We start from the raw sequence: 27,609 nt of genomic DNA, 5'->3' as shown, positions 1-27,609 counted from the left end.
AGTAACAATATTTCCTTGCTTGTTTTCATCAAAACTAGGTGCAATTATTGGAGGAAAAGTATAATAAGACACACTCCTCTGCAGAGACCGCTTGGGACGTCAGATGGCTGTGGGTATTACATGGTTTCTGTTTCTTTTAATTTCCTGATCTGAACTGTATATCTTAGTCTCTGAATCTGTCACCATTTCCTTAGTGGGTAGAAAACAGTAGTACGTTCTTAATCATACTGTCTACCTTTCTTCTTTGCTCTGAGCTTTCTCTCCCCCTTCAGTTCTCTCAAATAACACATGACAGGGGAAAGGCACAGGCAGCGTACTGGCCTTAGGTTAAGTAACAGAAAATTGTTCCTCTTTTGCTCCTGGAAGGACATTCCTGGGCAGGAGCTGGTTAGAGATTATTGCTGATGAAAGGACGTGGGTGGGACTCATTTCAGTTCCTACAAACGGAGACCCCAAGTAGAGTGACAGAGAGGACAGCTTACCCTAAATCCATAATGAGGGATGCTAAGGTACTGAATCCATGAGAGCTGAGGCAGGAAGTTTATGGAAAATAGTGATAAACCTGAAAAAAACTACAAAGAGCAGAACCACAAGTTAGAACCAGTCCGGTGATTAAGAACTCCAGAGAAGCTCCTCTTTCTTCAAGACCTATACATCCTTCTGACCATTTCTGTTCAGACCAGCTTATTAAAAAAAACGTGTTTCAGTTAACTCTAAACAGAAGTTTTATTCTTTAGAAAGTCAAGGCTCTTTGTGGTTTTAAAATGAAGGACCTGTCAACACACTATGTAGAAGCCAAACCCTACAGATACTTACATTATATGTATAGTGTTATGTAAATTATACACATCCTTTAAACTTTAAGCAAACCCATCCTACACATTTAAAACCATCTTTAGATTCCTTATAATACCCAATATATTACCTGTGTAGTTTTTACTGAATAACTCAGAGGATGGAGATATTCGGAACAGTTTTATTTGTTTCATATACTTTCAATATTTGATTGGTTGAATCTTTGACAATATGACAGGCCAACTACAGTGAATATTGTAATAAAACTAGAGCCATCTAGGAATACATACTGGAAAAACACTGTGCCTGCCTTGTGTCATGTCAACTTGACACAAGCAAAATTCACCGAAAGGGAGGGAAAGTCATTTAAGAAAACATCTCTATAGGGTCAGCTGTAGGCAAGTCAGAGGGTCATTTACCTCTTTAGTGATTGATGTGAGAGGGCCCAGCCATTGTGTGTGAGACCACCCACTGGTCTTGTGGGTCCTAGGTTCTATAAGAAATCAGGCTGAGAGACCCATTAGTGCCAGCCAGTTCACTTCTCCATGGCCTCTACATCAGCCCCTGCTTCCAGGATCCTACCTGTTTTAGTTCCCATCCTGTCTCCTCCAGTAGTGAGCAGTTATGTGGAAGCATAAGCCAAGTAATCCTTTTTCTCCCCAACTTGATTTTGGTTATGGTGTTTCATCAAGGCAATAGAAAACTTAACTAGGATAAATTTTTTTACATGATTTACCCACTTCTACTTCCAAGAATCTCTATTTGTGACTTTAGGAGTAATATGAGATTCAATTAAAATACAACCTTAAGATAACTTCAAGCCTAAAACTGATCATCTATGTAATATGTAGATTATCTCCCATTTTAGAAAAGCTACCAATTCACCTGAAAGCATGCCCAACAGGGAAATCTGCACCCAATGCCCTGTGTTTCATTTCACATCCCACAATTCTGCAGGCTTTCCCAGAAACTTGTGACACCGGGAGCAACCAAGTAAGACCCTGCTTGGAGCCTTTGCCCACCATATTCACCTAAAACACACCCATCAGCCTTAAACTTCCTGCTATCCCCTGGACTCCATTTTCTGACCCACAACATTGCCTGCTTTTCTGTATCCCCAGAGGTACTAGGGACCACAGGCCATGACTGGTCCTAGGAACCCCAAAGACAAGATTAACACCCAAAACATTGATGGCTGTGAAGGCTATTCAGGCCACAAAACCCCCAAGACAGACACCCTACTGGACCTGAAGACTAGTTAGTTACCAGAACCCCAAGCAACTTAGACCAGGACACAGAGAGGAAACAGAAACCAAAAGAGTAGGGTGGGAACCATCCACAAACCACCCATCCAAGAAAGATAAACTCATGACTCAGTATCTAAACCTATAAATGCAAAACCCAGATTTCTAAAGGCCAGCATAAAAACACAATCAACAGCCAGGGCAATATGGCACCACCAGAGCCCAGCTATCCACTGCAGCAAGCCCTGGTTATCCTAACACAGCTGAGGCACAAGAAAAATGACCTAAAATCCAAACTTATGATGATAAGAGCCCTTTAAAGAGGAAATTAGTCTCTTCAAGAAATACAGAAAAATACAATCAAGTAGGTGAAGGAAATCTATAAAATGATTCAAGACATGAAAATAGAAATAGAAGCAGTAAAAGAAACAAAACAAAACAAACAAACAAACAAACAACCCCCCCACAAACTGATAGCCAGGGACCTTCCTAGCAGGACCTTCCCCAGCACTGAGAGAAGGGAAGAGTTGGAGGGTCTTGCTAACAGGGCACCCCCTAGAGGAGATGAGGTGTTGTTGAGAGTAGGGGATGAGTTGGGCTGTGGTCAGGTGCTATCAGTCAGGCCCCTTCTGGGACTCTGAGTAGCATTTCTGCTGCTCTGACTGACTAGCAATCAATTGCTGCTTAGTTTCACAGACTAAAGACAGACTAAGGATCATCCAAGTGGTACAGGTGATGTGTTTGATGTTTCATTACATGTCCAGGGTTACGTTCAGTTTCCATTAGGGAATACAGACAGAACAGATTGGTCCTATTATTATGCCTTGTAACTCCAATGTAAAGAATCTAAAGACTGTCTCCTCCAAAGCAAACACATTTATTATGACAGTCCGAGTTCAGGGTGGTAATGTTTGCTGTTTGAAAGCATTCTAGACAACTGGAAAATATCCGAACCAACCTTTTTATGAATAGCAAATACCAAGAGCTAACTTCTTCTGCTTCATGTACTCTGAGAAATAGGAAACGTTGGTTTTAATCAATTTATCACACTTACTGAGTTACCTTTCACTAGTATTGTACCCTGTGTTTCCCCTGTCTTTAAACTACATTTTCAGAGAACTCTAAGTATATATATATATATATATATGTATATATATATACACACATATATATATACATATATATATACACACACACATAATATATATACTTGTGAACATCTGAGTGATTGGTAGCCTAATACTCCCTGAAAAATGCAAGCTTGAGATGATCGAGCTTGAGCAAGCCATGGTGCTGTGCGAGGCTGGACAGGCTCCCAGGTTAGGAGGGAGCTGGAGACAATGAGAGCACAGCCTGGGACTGTGGGCCACGGGCAGCAGTGAGTCTGATACAGCTGGTCCTGGAATGAACCTGTTTCAGCCGGCTGGAGCAGGAGCAAGCCAGAGAGGAAAACCAGTTTATTGCCATGGGGACCCGATGAAAAGCCTGCCTGAGACAACCACCAGCCCAGTGCTGCACTGGTCAGGGGAGGGGGCAGACCATGCCTGAGATGACTTCTGCCTGTTGCCATAGTGCATGAATGGGGCAAAGCACCCCTAAGACCAGTCCTGAGATCACCCCAGACAATCAGGGTCCCTGGGTGCTTACTTGCTCCTCTCAAGTAAGTGGTGGAGAAATGGAAGAGAAGAAAGAAAGGATGCGGGAACAATAAAGAGAGGCAGAATTGGATATTTGAGGGTGGTGAGAAACTCCCTGATGTGAGCAGCCACTGATGCACCCTGGGACCATGGAGGGGTCCTGGCTTCTGCTGCCACCAAGGGCCACATCTGAACCCATGTTCCTGCTGTAGGAGGGGGTCTATTACCAACAAAGCCAGGTGGACATTCCTGGTCTGGACAGTCACCTAGGGACTTGGAGACTCTATAGGACTGGGATCTATAGGCTCTATAGGCTCTATAGGATGCCACCCCTCACCCAGGCATCTTGAGAGAGCTGATCCTGAAGGTAGGAGCACAGGAGAGGTGACATCACCCATATCCAGCTACAGTATTCAGAAGATGCATGTTGTAAGAGTTAGGGGTGAGCTGTCCCCATGGGTATGATTGTGGGAGAGCTGGCTGTGCTATTCATCTCCTATCATGTGTCATAGGTGAGGGATAGACACCCTCCTCCCTAATCACCCCTCACCACCTGAAGCAGGTGGGAAACCTGGCCCTGGAGTCATTGAAGCAGGAAGGCTGACCCCATCCTTCACCTGCTGCAGCAGTCAGAGAAGGCCCTGCAGTTTGCCTGGGCAGCACAATAGAGCTGACCCTCTTGGCAGGGCCAGGGGATAGCCTGCTCCCATGGTGTGAGCACGGAAGACTTGGTTCCGCAGTTGCGTACTATGTGGTTGCACAGATGAGAGCAACATGCCCTCCTTCCCTTCCTGGTCCCTCACTATCTATGACAGGTAGGAGAGGTGGCCCAGGTCATGAGAGTGGGAGAACTCTCCCTGCCCCTCACCAGATGCAACACACAGGAGAGGGGACCCTGTACCTTACCTGGGCAGCAGGTTAGAGCTGACTCTGGTGGTCCTAAGGGCATGAGAGATGGTGTGCTAACCCCAGCTCTGATACCTCTCAGGCCCAGATCCAGGGCTTAGACTCGGTCCACACCAACATCTGCCCCATCAATGAACTACTGGAGTGGATCCAAAACTCCAGGATCTCCACGACACAGGCCAAGAGCAAGATACAAAAGAGGCATCCCAGTAAGATTCTAGTATTGATAGTGTAGTAGACGCCAGAGGCCTTGTACCAGACCTTGTAGCAATCATTGCAGTGATCATTTGCAAGCAAAAGAAATGTCGACAAAAGGGTATGCTATGGGACACACTACAACACACTGCGCCTTCCACAATGAAAGTTTTTTTCTCTGTTGGGAGGCCAGTTCACAAAGAGGGAGGGAGAGATGAGTGGGGTTGGGGTGCACGATGTGAAATTTATAATGAACCAATAAAAAGTTTTTTGTAGGCTGGAGAAATGGGTCAGTGGTTAAGAGCACCAACTGCTCTTCCAGAGGTCCTGAGTTCAATTCCCAGCAACCACATGGTGGCTCACAACCATCTGTAATGGGATCTGATGCCCTCTTCTGATGTGTCTGAAGACAGCTATGGTGTACTTATATATAATAAATATTTTTGTTTTCGTTTTTTTTATATTTTAAAAAGGGCATGTTAACTACATAATAGAACTGACATTAGAGCAAGTCACAAAGCCCAAGAGGAAGCCTACACCTTTTCTACTATAGACCACAGTAAGCTTTATCATGACTTCAATTCCCAAGTACTGATTTATCAAGGAGGTTCCATGTCCAAGAAGAAACACATGGAAAATGTTTCTCTTAGAAAAGCACAGTTGACACTCACCAGCATGAACATAAAGTAGATGGTTATGAGAGTCGTTGGTAGAGCAGCTGTGTTCTCTCCAGCTCCTAACGATAGGGACAGGGAACTGGCGGAAGACGCCAACATCATGACAGTAAATATCGTAACGAAGAAACCCTTGACACCTGTTTTCATTCCTTAGAAAGAAAAAAGCAGGTCCGTTTAGCTGCATAAGTCCAGACAATTGTACATTTTGCATCAAACTGTACATTTGAATCCACAGAGAAACTAATCACTGTTTTGCAGCCACGTGGCGACTCTGGGTCTCCAATTTCATTGCTTCCTTCCATGTCCCTACATAAATTTGTTATAGAATTTTTTTATAAAGATTATTCTTTTTTTTTCTTTCTTTTTTTTTTTCGGAGCTGGGGACCGAACTCAGGGCCTTGCCAGGGCCTTGCTCTTGCTAGGCAAGCGCTCTACCACTGAGCTAAATCCCCAACCCCTATAAAGATTATTCTATTTATGTGTATGTGTGTCTGTGTGTGCCTGTATGAATGTATACCGTGTGTATGCAGTCACTTGTGGAAGTCAGAAGAGAGGATCAGAGCTTCTACAGCTGTAGTTGTGGGCTGTTGAAAGCAAACGAATGATGTGTGCTGGGAACCGAATCTGGGGAGCCTGGAAGAGATACAACTGCTCTTAATCAATGAACCTTCTCTCTAGTGCCATCATTTGGCGTTAGTTTTATACTTGCCAAAAAAGTATCTTTTCATGTAATAGTTGTCCATATTTATACATCATTAAGAACAATTTATGAGATCCTGACCTGGATGGCTACAGTCAGCACTGCTAGCCAAAATCCTGTTGCCTTTTCTCACAGGAGACTCACCAATAGAAAATGCTCCTGTCCACATGCCTGTGTCATTACAATTGCATTAATAAAGAAAGTGGGATCAGGATTGTGCTGGCTAATTTTTATTAATTTAATGCAAGCTTGGGCCATATGGGAAGAGGGAAACTCATTAATAAAATTCCTAGATTAGATTGGCCTGTGGGAGCATTTACTTGATGAATCACTAATGTGGGAGGTTTCAGACAACCGTGGATGATGACACCTGTGGGCAGGTGGTCATGGGTTCCATAAGAATGCACGCTGAGCAAGCCTTTAGGAGCAAGACAGGAAGCAGCACTCCCCTATGGCCCCTGCTTCAGCTCCTGCCTCCAGGTTCCTGGCTTGAGCTCCTGCCCTGACTTCTCTTTTTGCCATGCATTGAGCTATGAGATAAGATAAATCCTTTCCTCCCCAGTTGGTCCTGGTCATTGTGATCAGCCCAGAAATAGAAACCTTACGAAGGCATGGATTAAACAAGCCTGAAGTTATGTTGATACCTGGATAGTTGGAGGGTACCTCCAACTTTATTTTCTCTAGTAAATCATGCAACAACTATAGAGGAGGGCAATAAGTTTCCTAAGCTGATTCATAAGCTTGATGCAGCTGATGGATGAGTAGTACATAGTCACATGTTTTTATAATAGTCACAAGAAAACAAGTTGTGGTCTGGGATCGCTGAAGGTTATTATTAATATTATTATTGTATGTATAAACATGAGTACGGTTGTTCATGTGTCATGGTTTGCTTGTTTCAATGTGTGCATGTATCATGGTGTGCATGTACGATGGTATGCATGTATCACAGTGTGCATATGTGACAGTATGCATGTATCATGGTGTTCATGTGTGATTGTACGCATGTATCATGGTGTGCATGTGTGATTGTATGCATGTGTCATGGTGAAGGATGACTTTCTAGAGTGATTCTCTCTTCCACTTTGGACTCTGAGGATCAAATTAAGCTTGTCAGACTTTCAGGACAAGAACATTTTCCCATAACCCATCCCATGACCAAAATAACTGATTCTAGATGATAAATCTCTTACTCATAAAACTAAGCCTACGCTTTGTCAGAATCTGTTTTTAAAAGATATGTGTCTATGTTTGTGTCTGTGTATGAGTGTCAGTGTGTGTGTATGTGAGTGCATATGTAAATGTGTGTCACTGTGTGCATGTGGATATTTACCTGTGTGAGTGGATGTGGATGCGAGTGTATATGTATGTGTGTGTCACTGTGTGTATGTGAGTGCGTGTGTGTTTATCTGTGAGTTTGTGTTTGTGTGTGTGTGTGAAAAAAATTCTAAAGAGTATAGGATGAAGCCTAGCCATAATGCACAAATGAATATGGGCACAAATTCTAAAAATCTATTTATATTATGTACTTTCAATGAACCTCAAATTCAATGTTCTCTCTTTGTAAAGTGGGAGAGCGACACAATATATATTTAAAATTTTTATACAAACATATATTATTGTGAGATATTGCTTGCTTTTTTGATTCTTATTTATATTTAGAGACGAATACAGAGCATAGAAAAGTAAGCATCTGGGTTAGAGATGTCTTAGTGCTTCTGGCCATTCTCGCAGAAGCCTTGGATTCAGCTCCGCTCCCAACACCCCCATGACGGTAAACATTCTCCTGTATTTCCAGGTCCAGGGCATCGGACAGCTTGTGGTATTCCATGCACTGCCTTCAACTAGAGGACGCACACACACACACACACACACACACACACACACACACACACACAAACAGGCAAAAAGTCAAACAAAGCAAGTACTTTACAGTAGATAGTGATAGATATTTAAATAATTTTGCTCTATGGGCAATGCTTCGAATGTGTATGTCATTTCTACATTCTTTATGATTTACAAAATCTCTCCGTAAGGACACAATTTCATATACAGTGTTTGGAGTTCTTTTGTTAAGGAGTCTTGGAAACTGTATTCACACCCACAACCTATTTTAGATAGCACACAGTGGAGACACACTTTTCTATTTTAAGGCTTGTCACAGTTGTATAAACCAAAACATGCTCATCAAAGTCTAAAGACGCATTCTCTGGTCTTGTTGCTCACCTGCTATGAAGTATGTTATAAGAGTAAATATCATACTTGGCAACAGCCTCCTGGGTATTAGCTCAGCCAGCAGTTTTCCAAAGAAATAGGATGACACTCTGTAGTATCCACTGGTGTGCTCATGTCTACAGAAACAAAAGTCTCCATTATACATCCATAGATTGGTCCAGCAAGCACAGGTGAGGTGCTGGCCAGCCTGACTTCTGATACTACAGGGAGACTAGGAAGACAGTGTCCCAGTGCTTCAGGCAACTCCCATATACCTCCCATCCTTTAAACCAGCATCTCAAGGCCCCCATCCTTGTGGCATTTTCACTGTGACTCTAATCAGAGAAATCCTGTTTGGTCCACTAGGCCACAGAACAGCCCCTGCAGGGAAACAGTCTGATGTTCGCACTCTCCTCAGAGACTCTGCTCCTCTGAGGCTGGCTCCCTGAGGTACTTCAGCTCTCAGTACCTCACTTCAGGCAGTAGTCATGGAGACTCCTCTTAGACCTTTTGCATGAAGAAGTTGACACAGTCCCTCTGAGGTCACCCTTCAGCCACTACATCCTTCTCTTCAGCTTCTCTCATTTTAGGATAGACTTTTTCCTTCACTAATCTGTTTACAAAGGTGAATCCTTGCAAGGTACCAAACTTAGTCCTTTCCCCTTCCTGGCACCTATCCCTAAGCCATTCCAAACTCCAGGCTCCTCCCCTGCCAATGTCTTCAATACATCTCTGACTTTATTTTATTCTTGAGAAAGGACCACTATTGTAGGCTGGACTCAAACTCCATATATAACAAAAATGACTGTCTTCCTGCCCCACACTCTGGGATAATAGGAATATCACCATGCTGAGGTTTATATGGTACTGTAAATCTACCCCATGGATTCATACATGCACTCTACCAATTGAGCTATGCCCTCAGCTCCTCTTGATGATTCTTTCCTTGGCACACACTTTTAGCCAAATTTTGCCCATCTTTGAAAGCAGTGAATCCCAAGCATAGAGCATAAGGGACGTCTTCTTCCATGTTTGAAAAGCACAGGAGAGCAGACAGCTGTTCACTTAGAGCATCTCTCTGGCCCTTTCCTGCCCTTCGTCCAAGGGGGCTGCACACCCTCATTCTTGTGAAGCTTTACCTCTCCAGCTCCAATTTCCTGTAAACTACTACACTTAAGCTCTATCAAAAAACTGATATCTTTTTGGGGGGAGGGGGTTATGAGTGAATTGTGATTTTTATCCTTCTATTGTTGCTTTGTCTACAGCACAGAGACCTGGTGATTACACTCCAACCTTACAACTATGAACTGCAGATATCTCTGTGTTGTTGAATATTTTAATCCCACTTTTGGAGTTTCTATTCCATGTATGATTATTTAGCTCCCAGGTAAAAGATGCACAACTTTTATTCTTTAAAATAAGACTTAAACTGCACAAGAACTGAAAGATACCTTCCCTTTATGCTGTTAGAATTTACTTGTCTATCAATAGCCCCATGTTATTATTTACAATGTTCTGTTGTGGCTGCTCTCAACTCCAATTGTCTAGCCTTCAAGGCCATGTTGCTATGACTCACCTAACCCATGGCTGCTCTCTCTTTTCCTTCACCTTCTTCTCCCCCTCACAGTTCTCAGTCATCCAAGCCAGGAACGCTAACTAAACCCCCTCTTATCTCTTGTGCTCAGCTACTGGCTGTGGGCATCTTTATTTACCAGTCAGAAGTAACTTGCAACAAGGTCTCATAGGGTCACTTGAGTCTATGTGAGGATTCTCTCTTCTCTGGAGCAACCATGTCTTAAGAGACCTGTACTTAGCATTACAATACACAGCGAAAGACCAAACCTCGACATCCTCTGCTCTTGGGAAATGATCAACACCATTTCTTCATTTAATGTTAGTCATCTCTACATGCTAAGTATAATAATCCATTATTTGGATACTTTTCAACTAAACAAATGAAGAAAATAAAATCATATGGCAATTTATGAGATTAAGTTCTAGGCCCAACAACCATGTAATCAACTTTATCACCAGCTGCGGATGTCGGGTACAGCAGGGGCTACTCACAGAAAGTGATTCCTGTCAAGGAGGAAGAGCTCCCCTGCAGACACACTTAAGATACATTCAAAGCCTGTGAGAAAGAAGAGCAGCCCAGCTCTGTGAGGAGAGAATGGAGGCAAAAGAAAAGACAAATTCAACATTAGGAAGGGTTTACTTTCCCCCACAGAGCTCATTCAGAAGAACATGTAATTCCATTTTCACACAGTCTAACTTGTAAAACATCTAAAAGAGGGGAAGTAAAAAAATACAAATTAAGAATATTTCATAATTTCTAAAAGCCCATGAAGAGTCAACTAACACAGCTCTTCTTCATGACTACATTTTCCAAGAACGTTTCCACTTCTGGTTTTTGGTCTTTATTTCTGAATGCAGTGGTGTTATGTCTCCTCACTACACACCTCCTATGGTAGTCACCACTGTCAGCAACACTGTCTGGGGGTGAATGACTTTACAATCCACAGGTAAGTGAATCACACATTTGTCTTTCTGGGCTTGAATCATATTTTACTTTGCATGCTGAATGTAGAGTCTTTTGTGACTCTATGCTATCACCTTCTCCATAGGCACAAAATAAGTCCCAGCAGGATTTGAAAGTGTTCCGACTGTGGACTTGAGAGAAGAAGAAAGGAGAACAATATGTAAACAGTTGTAACAACTGTCTCTGTTTAGAGTAAAGGCAAATCCTCACAGGAGGAAACTCACAGAAGAATTGGTTTATGCTTCTTTCTTTCAAAACTAATTTATTTCCACACATCAAACAGATTTGTGGGCCTGTTCAGCAGTGGCTGCCATGCAACCATGAGGACCTGAGTTCAGAGGTAGAACTCATGTAAAAGCCAGGCACATACTTCATACCTGTAGCATTGTCAGGCTAGCTCAACTAATCAATGAGCTCTAGGTTCAGTGAGAGACCTGTCTTGAAAGAGAGAGTGAACAGTCATCAAGGAAAACCTAGCCTCAACATCCAGCCTTAACATGCAGACACATGCATTTCGACACACCCACATAAACATAGATGAATCTCCATCCAATGTGTACATATAATGCACAACACTATACACTTACATACAAACACACTCTTCCTGACACACGTACAATCACTGACTCATATTGACACATACTCACATTCACACACACACACACACACACACACACACACACACACACTCATACACACAGTCATAAAACCACTCAAACACACACACACACACTCAGACACACTCATATACACACTTACATTCACAAAACAGTCACAGTCAACAGAATAAAAAGGCAACACTCAGAAATGGATAAAATGTATATACATTGTGTATCTAGTGAGGGGTTCATATTTCAGAAACAAAAATAACTATAACTCAATAGTAAGGAAAAATCCAAGGCCAGTGTCATGGTTTGGCAGGTAAGATGACTATGCCAAGCTTGATGACCTGCAAGCAATCCCTGAAACCCATGTGGTGGAGGGAATCAGCTCTTGTAAATTGTCCTCTGTCTTCCACATGCAAGCTATAGGCTACAGATGCCCACCTACATTGTGATGGATTGAATATTCTTGGCCCATGGAGTAGCACTATGAGGAGGTGTGGTCTTATTGGAAGAAGTGTGTCACTGTATGTATGGGCTTTGAGATCCTCTTCTTAGCTGCCTGAAAGTCTTCTGTTTGCCTTCAGAACAAAATGTAGGCCTCTCAGCTCCTCCAGCCCTATGTCTGCCTAGATACTGTCATGCTTCCAGCCATGATGAGAATGGACTGGACCTTAGAACCTATAAGCCGGCCTGAATTAAATGTTGTCCTTTGTAAGAGTTGCTTTGGTCATAGTATCTCTTTAAAGCATTAGAAATACTAACTGAGACACACATACACTCTCTAAGTAAATAAATAATTTTGTAATGAAAAGAAAATATTCCAATTTAAAACGGGAAAATGGGTTCTACAAATAATTCATAAAACATCCAAAGGATTCTTATTTATTTCCTTCTTAGGTACCTTGTTCAAAACAAGAAAGAATATGTTTGGGTGAGAATATGAACAAACTTGAGCCTTTGTGTTCTGCTGGTAAGAATGCAAAACTGTACAGTGGAGGTGGAGACAGGATAGCAGCATCTTAAATAACACTGTGGCCTTGTGGTATGTCAACTCTAGCCCTCTATCTTAAGGACCAAATAACAGGGCTCAAACATATGAATTGCACACTCAGCAGCACTGGTCATAGTAGGCAAAGGTGAGAGCGAACTGCACTTCCAGACTCAAATGAATAAGAAAGACACGTGCACACAATGGACAATCATTCCGCTTTACAGAACCCGAGAAGTCCCCACACCCACCACGATTTGATGAGCCCTGAAGACATTACACTATCAAGTCAGCCAAAACAAAGAAGAAACTAATCCAACCAACAACAAGCTACAAATACTTTATGACTACAATTCAGGGTTCTACATTAGTCAGATTCAAAGGCAGAGAATAGAACGGTGGTCGCCAGGTATTGGGAGTGATTCACATGGGGATGCCTTGTGTTCCCCAGAGCTATAGGACTCCACATAGGAAGGTGAAAATTGCCCTACGTTTAGAATATGGCGATAGTCTCCATCAAATGAAGCAGCTTCACACACACAAACCCATTAAAATGTGAGCCGAGTGGTGTATACTTTCATTCTACCCTTACGCAACCGTGTGAAAGAGTGAGCCCTTCTGTTCAGCTTTCTGTACATCGCACTCCACCATGTTTACTTTGTTCTTGTCATGAGTTCCCATTCCTTCTCTCTCTCTTTTTTTAAAAGATTTATTTATTCATTTATTATATATAAGTACAGTGTAGCTGGCTTCAGATACACCAGAAGAGGGCATCGGATCTCTTTACAGATGGTTGTGAACCACCATGTGGTTGCTGGGAATTGAACTCAGGACCTCTGGAAGAGCAGTCGGGTGCTCTTAACCGCTGAGCCATCTCTCCAGCCCGAGTTCCCGTTCCTAATGGACTGATATATGCTCCAACAAAATGACAGCATTTTCTCATTTGCTTACCTTGCCTTGACTTCGGTACAAACATTTTGTAGGAGACGGAAAATGGTACCCACAAACACCGCCAGTATGACTGCAATAATTGCCTTCCAAAAGAAACGAATGTGGAGAAAGTGAAAATTACCATTAGAATAGGCAGCATTTTCTACAGGCAGCATTTTCTACAGCATTTCATTATTTTAAGATAGGTGGTTTTCCAAACCATCTCTACTGTGAGACAAACACTATATTTTGGGGAGAGGCCATGGAAGAATATAAAACACACATTTTAATATAGTGTTAGTATGTTAAATTGAAAATTGAGGGCCCTGCAATCTGAGGCCTTAACAGTACAAATCCTGGAAAAGCTAAGATTTCTTTCCCCTGTACCCCAGGAGGAATGGCCAGTGAAGGATAAATAATAAAATTAAGTCCACTAACAACACAGTTTCTAACAGTGGATTTGTGTGCTGAGAGCGGGTGAGCTTGTCCTCATGTCTGCATCCTCAGGGAAGTCAGAGACTGTGCAACAGAGAGCATTACAGCTGCCAGCCTGTATTCCCACAGCTAGCTCTGCAGCACCCAGTGCTTCTGCTGTCCATCATCTCTGTCAGTGCTGCTCCATCACGTCAGCAGAGGGAGCCTGTGCTCAACGAATCTCACCCAACTCCTCCAAACCCTCAGCTGTCCCATCTATTCTGTGAAGACTGCTCACAGAAGGCTGCACAGCTTCTGGTCTGAGGGTCAAATGATTTTAAAGCAGGCTTCACTTAGCTAAGGAGAAAGGTGATATGAGGCTGTGACTTATTTAAGATATTCTATGATTCATCTGGGTACTTTTAAAAACAGGAAATTATAATCCAAGGGAAAATATTCCTTCATGAAACAGGATAACTTAAATTGAAGACCCAAATCCAGGGCTTGGAGATCTGGCCCAGCACTTAAGGACATTTGTTGCTCTTGCAGAGGACTGGAGTTCAGTTCCCAGCACCCGAAAGACCTCTCACAACCACCTGAAACTCAAGTTCCAGAAGATCTGATGCCTACTTCCAACCTCTATTGGCATGCAAATGACACAGTTATACATGTAGACAAAACGCCACCATGCATTAAAAATGAGTAAATACAAATTTAAAAATTTATTCCTCAATTCCCACCATTGTGTACACACACACACACACACACACACACACACACACACACACACACACACACACCTTTCCTCATTATACTGCCTGACAAAATAGTGAGGTAACACAATTGGAGTTGAAGAATGAGTAACACAATTTGATGAGTGTAATGTGTTCCCAAGTCAAACCAAATATTATTTTCCAAAGAAATCAGGAAAATGCTCCTTTTATGACATAAATATCCAAGTACAAAGATCGAAGTGTTTGGAGTAACTGACAGTATAACCCAAATGTGAAGAAGACTCACAGAGAAGGCAGTTATCTTTAAATATGAAAATGGTTGAACACATGTTAGGAAGTAAGGGTGGTTTCATTACATTCAAGATCATACTATCTTTCAGTATTGCACAGAAATTGAATTCACAATAATAAACTAACAACCCCATAATAGCTAAACTGACTATAAAAGTTGTGCATGAATGGAAATGTAAATCCACAGCAGAGTACTTAACCGGTAAGAGCTAAGACCTGCAATCAATAGATACACAGCAAAACCATCATCATCGTCAAATAAAAAATAAATGAGTAAGTTTTGGTCCAGTGAGCTCGAGGAACTACATTATCATGTGACATTCATATTAAAATAACAGAAAACTTAAGGCAGGATGACCACTGTTACAGAGACTGTTTAATGAAAAGTAGAGAGTGCCCTCCACCCAGTTCCCAGTTAGGTGACAGGGCGGAGCCTGGTTAAGTCTGGGTGCACTGTGTATGAACTGCTCTCTTTGAGTAACTACTGCTCTCAAACACCAGCCCCTAAAGAAGAGAACAGCCCTCCACAACAGGCCCATCTCTGAGTTTCCTCACAACCTGATTTCAGCCACAGAACTTCCCTTCTTTCAGTCCATTTCTCCAGATATCTCCACCCCTTCCCCACTTACACTTTCTCCAAAGTTCATTCTTTCACCTGACATGCTACCAATTTTATCTGTTTGTGCAGTCACCATCCATTTCCGCACATGGAATGTTGCGCCTCGAAAAATCCTTTGTGCTCACTTTACTCACGCCTGTACTTGAACTTGAGGGTGCGCTGGTGAATTAAAGAATACAGCTGAGAGGAACTCCCAAGTGTGCCTCTCATTACTTTACCCAACTGTTGAATTAAATTTCCTACTTGGATAAGCCATTATAGTTTCTCTAATTGAAAAACAACCACCAAAAATGCTTCTGTAAGTATATGAAGTTAATCATGTTCTGCTTGCTGTCATGAACATTTCTACATGGCAAGTACAGAGGAACAACAGACACATGGACAGAAGGCAAGTGTGACTTGGAAGTGAGTGACTCAGACAGAACTTGTTCCCACTTGAGTTTTTCACAGTACATAGTAACTCATATTAAAATAATTCACCAGATTACCTGAATCACAGTGACCCATGGAAAACCCTTGAAATTTTTGAATGATCGAAGGGTAATCCACCCGAACTGATGCCAGAAAGGGGTGACAAATGTGGTCTCCATAGCTGATCTCCTGTCCTGCTTCTGTTCCCCCAAGAGTTGATCCAGTTTGGCTCTTGTGTCACTGTGTAAGGGTGACTGGGCATACATATTGGCCAATTTTTCTGTGACTTGATGTAGTCTCTCATAAAGGTCTTCATGTTCGTCAGCTTTGGGATAAAAATGGATAAAGACACAAAGCAGCTTACAATAATTTGACTGATTTTCTGAGACACCTTTCAGAAATAATGCAAAATTATATATTGGATTTTCTTTGATGTAGTCCCATGGAACCTACACTGGCCTCAAAAATTGCTCTGTAGACAAGGGTGACCACAAACTTTTCCTGGTCTTCCTGATTCTATATCTCAAGTGCTGTGGTTACTGGCGTGCACCATTATACCATACCCAGTTATGCAGGGCTGGGAACCAAACTCCGTGCTTAGTGCTTGCTAGGCGACCACCATCCTGGCTGACCTATGACCTCAGCCCACAGAAATATAAGAATGAAACAATTGCTATGGTAATTCCTTTACATATTAGAAGAGCATCCCTAACTGACCTGTCTACTGTGATGTTTCCATAGATACATCAAACTGACGGCCTTTTCCCTTCTGAATTCTAATTCTTAACAAAGGCTTCTTTCCCATATGGTCTGTGCTCCAGAATATGACGACCTGATTCTTGCTTTCTGCCACATTAAAATATATGAACTGTCAAAGTTTTTATTTTTGAAATGTTATAAACAAAACCAGGCATAGTGACTTAGCCCTATAATTCTTGTACTTGGGAGGTGAGGCAGAAAGAGCACAGATGCAAGGCCGGCCTGGCCACCTAAGTAAACCTAATCTAAGGCAGTACAAGAATAATATGCAAAGCAATGAGTGCATTCACTTTCTAACAGATGTCATTACTACTGACGATGTCACAGAAATGTTCCTTCATAAATAATATCAAACGCACCCAGCACTGACCAACAGCAAAGTCTATCAGCTAATTTTCGGACACTTAATTAAAGCTATATTCCAGTGAACCCTTGTTGTGTTTAAATGAAATCAGTTAGGCAAAATTGTGTGACTCTAGGAGATTCACATACCTTCATGGCCATCTTCCTCTGTGTCACACAAACCTCCATTAATGACGTCCAGGAAGAAGTCTGCAGGGTTGTTGTGGGACTCGTATTGGTAACCTACAAAGAATGCAGTCAAAGAACACAGCCTGAGGACACTCTCTCAGAGAGTGGGAGAATGGAGGGAGGACACAGTCTAACGTCTTCCTCCTCTTCCTGTTCCTCTTCACTAATTTACCATTTCTTCTTATATCCACTCACAATATTTCGGCGATCTCTGTTTCCCAGCCCAATGTGTGTGATGTGTGTGTGTTGGTGTGTCAGTGTGTGTGTTGGTGTTTGTATATGTGTGTGCACGTGTGCTGTTACTATACAATAAATAGACATAGACTAGCTCTAGATAATAGAATAGAAGTAAACCAGACATGGACATGTGAACTCTTCTTGTGAAAAAAATTTGAACTCAACCTAAATTTTTATGGTATTCCATAGACTCACCAAGCTTGCACATTTCAAGTGACAATGCTTAATCACTAGCACATAAAAGGTGCTGAAAAGCAAAGAGTTAAGCCTATCTTTGCAGTTAGAGAATGTTCCATAACAGTGTCCATATTTCTAAAAGATGAAGTTGACTACATGAACCTTTAGTAATCTCCCACAATACAATCTGATGCTTAAAAGAAAACAGGCAGACCAAAAATATAAAGTTAAACGTAAGTCTCTATAGTCCATAAGCAAGGCCTGAACCTGAGATTCAAACACACTCATAAGTCAAGTAACATCTCCCCAACAGGTTAGAGTCAGATCCTAGGGGAAAACTGAACATCACCACTGGTATGTGGGCTTTTGCCAATGATCCATCCAAATGATGGATAAGTGGTTCTGAGGCCACCATGTTAACTAAGAGGGTCACCACAACTAGGAAGCAAAACAAAGGGATCGGAGCTGGAGATATGGCTCAGCAGTTAAGAACACTGACTGCTCTTCCAGAGGTCCTGAGTTCAATCCCCAGCAACCATATGGTGGCTCACAACCATCTGTAATGGGATCTGATGCTCTCTTCTGGTGTGTCTGAAGACAGTGACACTGTACTCATATACATGAAATAAATCTTTAAAAAAGAAAAAGAACAAGGGGTTCAGTAAAAATACTAGAACATAAGCATGCATGCAGGACAAGAGAAAGAAGAAAGCATGAATATCAAGCCAGTACTGTTTAACAAAAATCCTGTCACCAAATGAACCAATGGTATTTAAAGTGGAGAAACCCACACACAGTAAGTCTGAACAAGAGTCAAACAGAACACGTGATATCCTCTGTTCTCCTTTGCAGATCCAGTGAATGGAGGATCTCTCACAGCAACAAGCGACCATACCTGCAGATGTGAAGTACTCCAGAGCATCCTGTGCAGGTCCATGAAACATGAGTTTTCCTGAAGCCACTAAGGTGAGGCTATCAAAGAATCTGAAGATGGAGTACTGAGGCTGATTGATGGAGAAGATGACTGTCCTTCCCTTCTTCGACATCCTGAGTTCAGAGAGGAAACATGCTAAGTCTCTGGACACCAGAACCTTGAATTCTGGACAGAATATTTCATTCCTGAAGTTATACTCTTTGTTCCCACTTCAGGCTGAAATTTCTTTTAAACACCTTATCTCACTTCTGCTATACACCTGAGAAACCAAGCTCATTGCTTCTATTTAAAAGTCTACAACTTGCTTCCAGTTTTTATCTGCAGCCCTAAGTGAACCATGTGCTATATAGCTCTCCACCCCCCAATCCCACCCAGAAATAGCTTGACTGCAAGGAGGGCTGACACACCGAGGCTCACAGGTGAGACAACCACTACTTCCCCAAAACCTGACCTAACTGGGACCACCCAGGGCCCAATGGATGCAGGAACTGTCATGCAGTCAGGGACATGATCCTTCAGGTTTCCATCTGTGCCCAGGATCAGACCCTGTGCTACAGCCCTATAGAGCCCAATCCCACCCAGAGAAAACTTGACCCCCAGAAGTGTTGACACACCCAAATGCACAGTCTCACAAAGACAGCTTGACCTATAGGAGTTTAGACACTCCCAGGATCACAGGCTCATAGAAGGGATAGGCTCCAATCAAACACAGCAAGGTCAGCTAACACCAGAGATAACCAAATGGTAAGAGGCAATCACAAGAACACAAGCAACAGGAACCAAAGCTGCTTGGCATCATCAGAACCAACTTTTCCCACTACAGTAAGCCCTGGATATCCCAAACCTGAAAAGCAAGATTCAGGTCTAAAATCCCATCTCATGATGATGATAGAAAACGTTAAGAAGGACATAAATAATACTCTTAAATAAATACAGGAAAACACAACCAAATAGGTGAAGGAATTGGACAAAATCACCCAGGATCTTAAAAATAGAAACAATAAAGAAATCACAAAGGAAACAACCCTGGAGATGGAAAACCTAGAAAAGAGAATCAACAGAATACAAGAGATAGAAGAGAGAATCTTAGGTGTAGAAGATAACATAAAAACATTGACACAACATTCAAAGAAAATGCAAAGTGCAAAAAGCTCCTAACCCAAAGAAATCCAGGACACAACGAAAAGACCAAATCTAAGAATAATATGTATAGAAGAGATAAAAGACTCCCAACCCTAAGGGCCAGTAAACAACTTCAAAAAAATTATTAAAGAAAACTTCCCTAACCTAAAGAAATAGATGCCCATAATCATAAAAAAAAAAAAAAAGCCTACCGAATTCTAAATAGATTGGACCCGAATCAAACCACCAAATGGACAGAACAAAGACACAATATTAAAAGTGGTAAGGGATAAAGGTCAAATAACTTATAAAGGCAGACCTATCAGAATTGTACCAGACATCTCAACAGAGATTCTAAAAGCCAGAAGATCTTGAAAAGATGTCACACAGATGCTAAGAAAAAAACAATGCCAGCCCGGGCTGCTATACCCAGCAAAACTCTCAATTGCCATAGATGGAGAAACCAAGATGTTCCATGACAAACCAAATTTACACAATATCTTTCCACCAATCCAGCCCTACAAAGGATAATGGAAAACTCCAGCACAAGGAGGGAAACTACACCCAAGAAAAAGGAAGAAATTAATCTTCCCACAACAAACCAAAAAGAAGAGAACCACACATAATTCTACCTCTAACAACAAAAATAACAGGAAACAACAATCACGGGTTCTTAATATCTCTTAAAATAAATGGACTCAATTCTCCAATAAAAAACATGACTAACAGACGGGATATGTAAACAGGACCCAGCATTTTGCTGCATAGCAGAAATACACCTCAGTGACAAAGACAGACACTACCTCAGAGGAAAAGCCTGGAAAAAGTTTGCAAGCAAATGGTCCCAGGAAACAAGCTGGAATAGCCATTCTAATAGTGAATAAAATGGACTTTCAACCAAAAGTTATCAAAAAAGACAAGGAAGGACAGTTCACACTCATCAAAGGAAAATCCACCAAGATGAACTCTCAATTCTGAACATCTATGCTCCAAATGCAAAGGTACCCACAATTGAAAAAAAGTTACTCCAAATATACACTGAACCTCAAACAATAATATTGAGAGACTTTACCACCCTCTCTCACCAATGGACAGATCATGGAAACAGAAAATAAACAGAGACACAGTTAAACTAACAGAAGTTATGAACCAAGTGGATTTAAGAGATAGAGCATTTAACAGATAGAACATTTCACCCTAAAACAGAAGAATATACCTTCTTCTCAGCACCTCATGATACCTTCTCCAAAGTTGACCACATACTTGGACCCAAAACAAGCCTTGTATCAATGGGAGAGGGAGGCCCTTGATCCGGTGGAGTTTCTATGCTCGAGCATAGGTGGATGTTAAGACAGTGAGGGGGGAGTAGGTGGGTGGGTGAGGGAGCACCCTTATAGAATCAGGGGGAGGGGTTTGGGATAGGGGATTTGGAGGGGAAACCGGGAAGAGGGACAATATTTAAATTATAAATAATAACCAATTAAAATGAAAAAGAAAAAAAAACAAAATATAATTTAAAAGAAGTCTAGAACTTGTTAACATGTGGAACATCAGTTGTCCACAGTACACCAGAGTTTTATCAACAATGTAGATCCCTAGGCAGTGTAGACCTCAGAGTGAACTGATCACTAACAGGCATGCTGGCTAATCTTGAGGTTCACACAAGATTGAGAACCAATGACAGAGCAGGTATTAAGAGTATGATTGTATCGCACAATTCCTTTTGACAGTTTCTGCCTCTTCAGGAATTGGTTTTGTTTGTTCTGATAATGTGATTCCCATTACTAACCACTTGATATCACTGTTAAATGCTTCAGCGATGACCTCATTTCAATTTTAATAATATTGACATAAGGAAGTCGTAATATAATCTCCCCTTTTCTGAAGATGATCATTAAAAGGTCAATCAACAGGTGAAGGGGTCAAGTTAGTAAGGGGCGAAGCCAAGACTGTGGGTTTAATTGCATGACTACCATTTTAGAGAGTCAGCTGGAAACCAGTAGCCAAAAACAGTGTTTCAAACTGCCACCAAAGGTGGGTGGTGGTGACCCACAGTTTTAATCCCATCACCCAGGAGGTACAGGCAGGCAGACCTCTGTGAGCTTGAGGCCGGCTTGGTCTATAGAACTAATTCCAGGATAGCCAGGGCTGTTAAACCAACAAACCCTGTTTTGAAAAACAAACACACAAATGAAAAACTGCCATTAAAATATTTTTATAAAAGCTGGGTCTGGTGTCATGTCTGTATAATGTAACACTTTAAAGGATTAGGAGATCTAAGATGACCTAGATTGCATAAGACTGTGTTTTAAAAAGACAAAAACAGAACAAGATATAAGGAAGGAAGGAAGGAAGGAAGGGAAGGAAGGAAGAAAAGAAAGAAAGAAAGAAAGGAAGGAAGGAAGGAAGGAAGGAAGGAAGGAAGGAAGAAAGGCAGGCTAGTAGAGAAGAAGGGAAGGTTGGAGGGAGGGAAAGAAAAGACGAGAGGGAGAGAGCTGGGCATTTTAGTGTCCACCTTGAATTCCAGCAGGAAAACTGGACAGTAGAGACAAGACAAAGAGTAGACTGATGCCATAAGTGACTTTATCCCTGATAGACTATTAATCACAGAAGAAACAAAACCCTGTAATTCCATAGAACCCAGCAACTAAAAGCATGATTAGATGATCAAGATTCTTATAAGCAAGAGAGATGGCTCAATGGATAAAGGTGCTCACTGATGAGAATAAAGACCCTGGATCAGTTTCTGGAAGCCACTTGGTAAAAGCACAAAACCAACCTCTTCAGTTGTCCTTTCTACATTCATGTTGCACAAAGACATACATACATACATACATACATACATACATACATACATACATACGCATGCACACACACAAATTAAATAACTAAATAAATATAAAAAAATTCTACCAGTAGGATGCAGTTCTAGGAGTGTTGGAAACCAGGAAGGACACAGCATGTCAGGGCCTGAGTCTGCTCCCAGAACACTGGGATAAACCACACTTAGGATGGCCCCAGACAATGAACTAAGACTACAAACGGCATGAGAAATGCACAGAGGGAAATGTTCCATACTGGAAACAAGATCTTGATCTGGAAGCAAGAACCTGATCTTAGAGAGTATCCTGAAGCAGACAGTAAAGGGGACACACAGGCAGGGGGACACCCAAGGAGTCCACAGACCAGGAAGTGGTGAGGCCCTGCTTGTTGACCCCCCTCACACGGACAGCACAATGGGGAGTGCTCTCGGTTCATGGAGTTACACGCTGGGGTGTTAGGATGATGGAGGATGATGACAGAACAGGGGGAAGAAAGGAAAGACAGAGAGTAGTAAGGGGCAACAGGGAGTAGCCTGGTCAGCAGAGTGGATGGTCCTTATATGGATCGTGGAGGTATTCAGTCAATTTGAAGCTCTTCATGATTTTTACCATGGACAAAACCTAACTCTTAGACTTTTTCCTACAAATTCTTCAGCCACAGACCTCTTTCCTGAGAGCAGGAAATGTCATTTCTTTTACTTCTTTCTTCTCTGGGTTCAGAAACCAGACCTTAGAATCCTGTTTTCTCCGCAGCTGTCACTCTGTTCAGATCTCTCCATGACCCCGGCTCACTTGTCACACGCTTGAGGGTTTAGGGACATGCTATTTAAAGCAGTGCTCCAGCTTCTCCACAGCCACCCGCCATATGCTCTAGACTGTGTTCTTGATGCCTCTTTCTGTTCTTTGAAGTTTCCCTCTAATAAACAAGAGTTCTGTTGCCTACTTCTGAATCTCCTGCACTGAAAATGCCCACAAGCAACCAGGCATTATAAAACCTTAATGCCCCTTTAGCACGTACCTTCTCAGGACTGCAATGATATCAGTTGTAGTTCTCAAGTCTAAGCCAGTGGTGGGATCATCCAAGAACAAAATGGGATGCTCAGTGACCAGCTCCACTGCTATACTGGTCCTTTTCCTGAGTTCCTTGGATCTAGGCTAAAGCACCAATGACATCATTATCATCAAGATCATAGTCTCTTCTCATTTGGTAAACTAACTTATTCCAACAATGAAAGATTATGTTATATTATTATCCAAAGAGCCAAAATATGGGCACCTGGGAGAAAAAGGAGGCTTCTCTCTGAACAGGAGAATAGAATGAGGCTCAGGTCAGACTTTATATGAAAGCATGTTAATGACTGTTCATTATCAAGTCCCGTATTCTAGGGGATGGATTAACACACTTACAGACTAGCACAGTGAAAACACTCTCTAAAGAAACGAGGAAGAAGGGAAAGGAGAAAACTAAATGGCCATGTGAAGAACACTTTTCCCTGCTGGATCACTCTCCATTCCCAGGGTTAATCATTGTTTAATAGCTTTACAGCTTAATTCCACCTTAACATCATAGAGCTAATCACTGACTCATTAACACAGAATGTAGCCACTTTTTGACCACACAAACTGCAGAAAATAGGAGGGTCACATCATCTTCTCTCTCTGTCTCTGCCTGTCTCTGTCTCTGTCTCTCTGTCTCTCTGTCTCTCTGTCTCTCTGTCTCTCTGTCTCTCTCTCTCTCTCTCTCTGTCTCTCTCTCTCTCTCTGTCTCCCTCTCTCTCTGAATCTTTCAAAATTTTCCTCACGTTACCTTGGTATTTTGTTCTTTTTCCAGATGCAGAAGTTCAAGCACCTCATTAATCCTCCTTCTTTTTTCATTTCTTGTTATAGTCATTGGAAGACGGAGAGCTGCTGAGAACTCTAAATTGTCTCTCACGGTCACCGTGTGCATGATCACATCATTCTTAAGAGCAAATGGAATTCTAATTAGATATAGTTACCACTAAGACTCTAACAAATGTAACCTAGGCCACACAAACAACACACCCAGTGTAATGCTGCACTTAAACTTTCAATTTCACTAATCCCAAGCTCAGAGCCTGGTCCAAATGTTTTCTTCCCCCTCCCATTTGCCTCCCAAGAAGAGGACAGGAATTTTGGTGTCTCCTGCCTGCAGTTATTTGCAGAAGACATCTTCTAGGAGTGTAGAAAGCTGGAGGAAGAACACAGGTAGACAACAGTGGTCCTCTAGACTAAGTCACAGCTGTTCTTACTAACACTGAGCCACAGATGTCAGACTCAGGGTAATGACTCCCTACAAAGTGCTAGCATGGAAAAAGTGGGGCCTATGAGTATGTCATACACTTAACTGGAAAGACACAAGTCTATAAGCTGAGCACCTGCCTATGGCCAAGCAGAAGAGGTCTAAAATTGCAACCCACCAACACTTACTTGTGGTACATAACCAGATGTACATTTGAAATTAGCAGGTTGAGGTTTACCGTTTACCAAAATATCTCCTGATAATCCACACGGGTCTCTCCTTGCAGCTAAGACATCTAATAACCTACAAAGGGTTATTTATATTATGTTGTTTATTTTCTCCCTTCAATGAAAACTATCATCCTTTATCTTCTCAAAAAAATCTGCATATTAAATAAAAATAGAAATGTAATGTAATGAACAAGTCAACAGTTTAACTAAAATCACACACACTCATATATATATATATATATATACAAAAGAACACACATGACAGTACACACATGCACACACACAAATACACCCACAACTGCACACACACACACACACACACACACACAGAGAGAGAGAGAGAGAGAGAGAGAGAGAGAGAGAGAGAGAGAGAGAGAGAGAGAGAAACACACACATACACACAGAGAGACACATTTTTTTATGGTTGTTATGTGCTATAAGACAGCCCAGAATTTTGAATATAAGACATGATCCACATGATTACCTTTCCCTTCTATCTAACCATGGGGACCCAATCCAGTTAATGTACTTGCTGTATTTTGAGAATTAGGCCTGCTGATCGTCCTCAGAAAGCAACTTCTCCTCCTCCTCCTCCTCCTCCTCTTCCTCCTCTTCCTCTTCCTTCTCCTCCTCCTCTTCTCCCTCTCCCTCTCCCTCCCCCTACTCCTCCCCTTACCCCTACCCCTCCCTTCCCTTCTCCTTCTCTTTCTTCCTCCTTCTCCTTCTTCTTTCTCCTCCTCCTCCTTCTTTCCTTCTCTTTCTCCTACCCCTTCCCCTTCCCTTCCCCCTCCTTTTCCTATTCGTCTTATTACAATATTATCTCTCTACTTCATTAAATAATAATAACAGGTATTAACACCATGATCCAATCACTGTATAATTTCCTATCCAAAAAGTGAACCTAGAAAGACTTTTTGTTCATTGTGGAAAATTAGACACATCCCTCCTGAACATCACAGCACATAGGACCAGACTAGCTGCAATGACAACACTTAAATAACACCCATGACGGTGACTGGTTTAGAGCATGTGAACTGCATACAGAGGGCTTGCTATGCTTTCAGTTATACTCACAGAGATCTGCTCCCATCCTGAGGTCCCATAATGGCATTGAGGCCAGGTCCCATGATCCCACTGTAAACACAAAGTCATACTGGTTTATTTTTCTGTTTTAAAGAAGTTAATTTAGCTTAGGGTTTACATTGAAAGTGGTCCTTGAAGTTGGATGCCATAGTAGATAGAAAATAAGGACAAAGACACAGGAAAAATATTAATAGAGATCTACTATTTATGAAAGTTGTCAACTGCTAGTAAGGACTCATCAGAAAATGCCTCAGATTTTGCAGAATCCCTTTTGCTTATTATTTAAAACATTCGTTCTTTTCGAAAAGTGATGCTTCTAAGTTTAGTGTTCCTTGGAGTAACCAGTTCTCATGAAGACTTCGTTGCACACACACCGTTTATATGTCACATCTGTGACAGCTTCTTGCTAATGTGTGATGATCGGGGTCTTCATAACCCTGCTTGCAACTTAGTGAACCTCTATACAAGAAACCAACTATTCATAGGGTATCAGAAGCTCTGTCATTGCTATTAAAATGGAGAACCAAAATCGATACGCCTTCAGTAGAAATCCAAAGACTAAACAGAAGCACTGCAGAGGATAGGAAAGCTTTGCCAGGATCAACACTCAAGAAAACACCTGAATCAAAATAGAATATCAAAATACACATCCCACAGACATAATGGTTTTCTTCCCTGACATTTAGATCAGAATATGGTCACTTTAGGGTTAAAATACACCCCTTAATGAGAGGACATTCTTTTTTTTTTTTTTTAAAGATTTATTTATTTATTATATATAAGTACACTGTAGCTGTCTTCAGATACACCAGAAGAGGGCATCAGATCTCTTTACAGATGGTTGTGAGCCACCATGTGGTTGCTGGGAATTGAACTCATGACCTCTGGAAGAGCAGTCGGGTGCTCTTAACCGCTGAGCCATCTCTCCAGCCCCGAGAGGACATTCTTTATTGATGTATGGATACTATGCACATGTGAAGCCGTCTCAGAACACTGATTGATTGCTTCAGCGTAGTGAAGACTCAGACTGAGAAGGGCACATTCTTACAGAAGCCCAGTTCCCTACCCACTCGTCCTTTCACATTCAGATAATGTGTCAACCCTTTGCTCTGTCCATGTCCTTCTCAGTAAGAAATGGTGGTAGTTGTAGGCAGAGGAGCAGGAATGACCAGAGCCCAAGTACAGAGCGTAGGGTTGGGTGTGGAAGAGACAGGGTGTGCAGACTGAGCTGGGGGACCTTGGTACGCATGCTCTCCTTAGGAATTGTTACGGGCTGCTCTCTCTACTTTGTGGAACACTGTGTTTCCACATTGCTTGTCTTCTTTCTAGCTCTCCATGAACTTTGAGCAGATACATCAGGCCCTGACTGTCTGCTGTTGGACTTTCCTCATTGCTCCCATCTCATCACCTGTGATTGACCCAGTCAGCCTACTGGAAACTCTTCATTCAGTTTTGGGAGGGCTGTGTGCATAGAAATGTACACAATTCTTTCAAACTTTCAAATTTTTTAATTTAAGTTTTAAACATTCCTTTATCATCTCTTGATCAGTGTATC

The 27,609-nt window shown here is 41.9% G+C and overlaps 1 protein-coding gene across 4 annotated transcripts in view; it reads right to left on the bottom strand.

Moving 5' to 3' along the window:
- The window catches only part of Abcg3l3 (ATP-binding cassette, subfamily G (WHITE), member 3-like 3), a 48,065-nt gene that overhangs the window by 3,962 nt on the left and 16,494 nt on the right, over nt 1-27,609 (bottom strand). The window contains exons 3-14 of one of the 4 annotated variants that reach the window (NM_001107205.1): nt 26,046-26,105; nt 24,930-25,044; nt 24,289-24,441; nt 23,500-23,636; nt 18,499-18,650; nt 17,151-17,243; nt 15,977-16,224; nt 13,452-13,534; nt 10,436-10,525; nt 8,381-8,505; nt 5,449-5,603; nt 483-572 (exon numbers count right to left, since the gene is read on the bottom strand). In NM_001107205.1, the coding sequence (NP_001100675.1) occupies nt 483-572; nt 5,449-5,603; nt 8,381-8,505; nt 10,436-10,525; nt 13,452-13,534; nt 15,977-16,224; nt 17,151-17,243; nt 18,499-18,650; nt 23,500-23,636; nt 24,289-24,441; nt 24,930-25,044; nt 26,046-26,105 (1,501 nt within the window). Of the gene's footprint in view, nt 1-482; nt 573-5,448; nt 5,604-5,971; nt 6,088-8,380; nt 8,506-10,435; nt 10,526-13,451; nt 13,535-15,976; nt 16,225-17,150; nt 17,244-18,498; nt 18,651-23,499; nt 23,637-24,288; nt 24,442-24,929; nt 25,124-26,045; nt 26,106-27,609 lie in introns of those variants that run through there. The other 3 variants (XM_039091817.2, XM_039091819.2, XM_063273045.1) reach the window with 3 other exon arrangements.

The sequence above is a fragment of the Rattus norvegicus genome, chromosome 14 (genome assembly GCF_036323735.1).
Source record: "Rattus norvegicus strain BN/NHsdMcwi chromosome 14, GRCr8, whole genome shotgun sequence".
Taxonomy (NCBI): Eukaryota; Metazoa; Chordata; class Mammalia; order Rodentia; family Muridae; genus Rattus; species Rattus norvegicus.
This window is presented reverse-complemented; position numbering and strand designations above follow the sequence as displayed.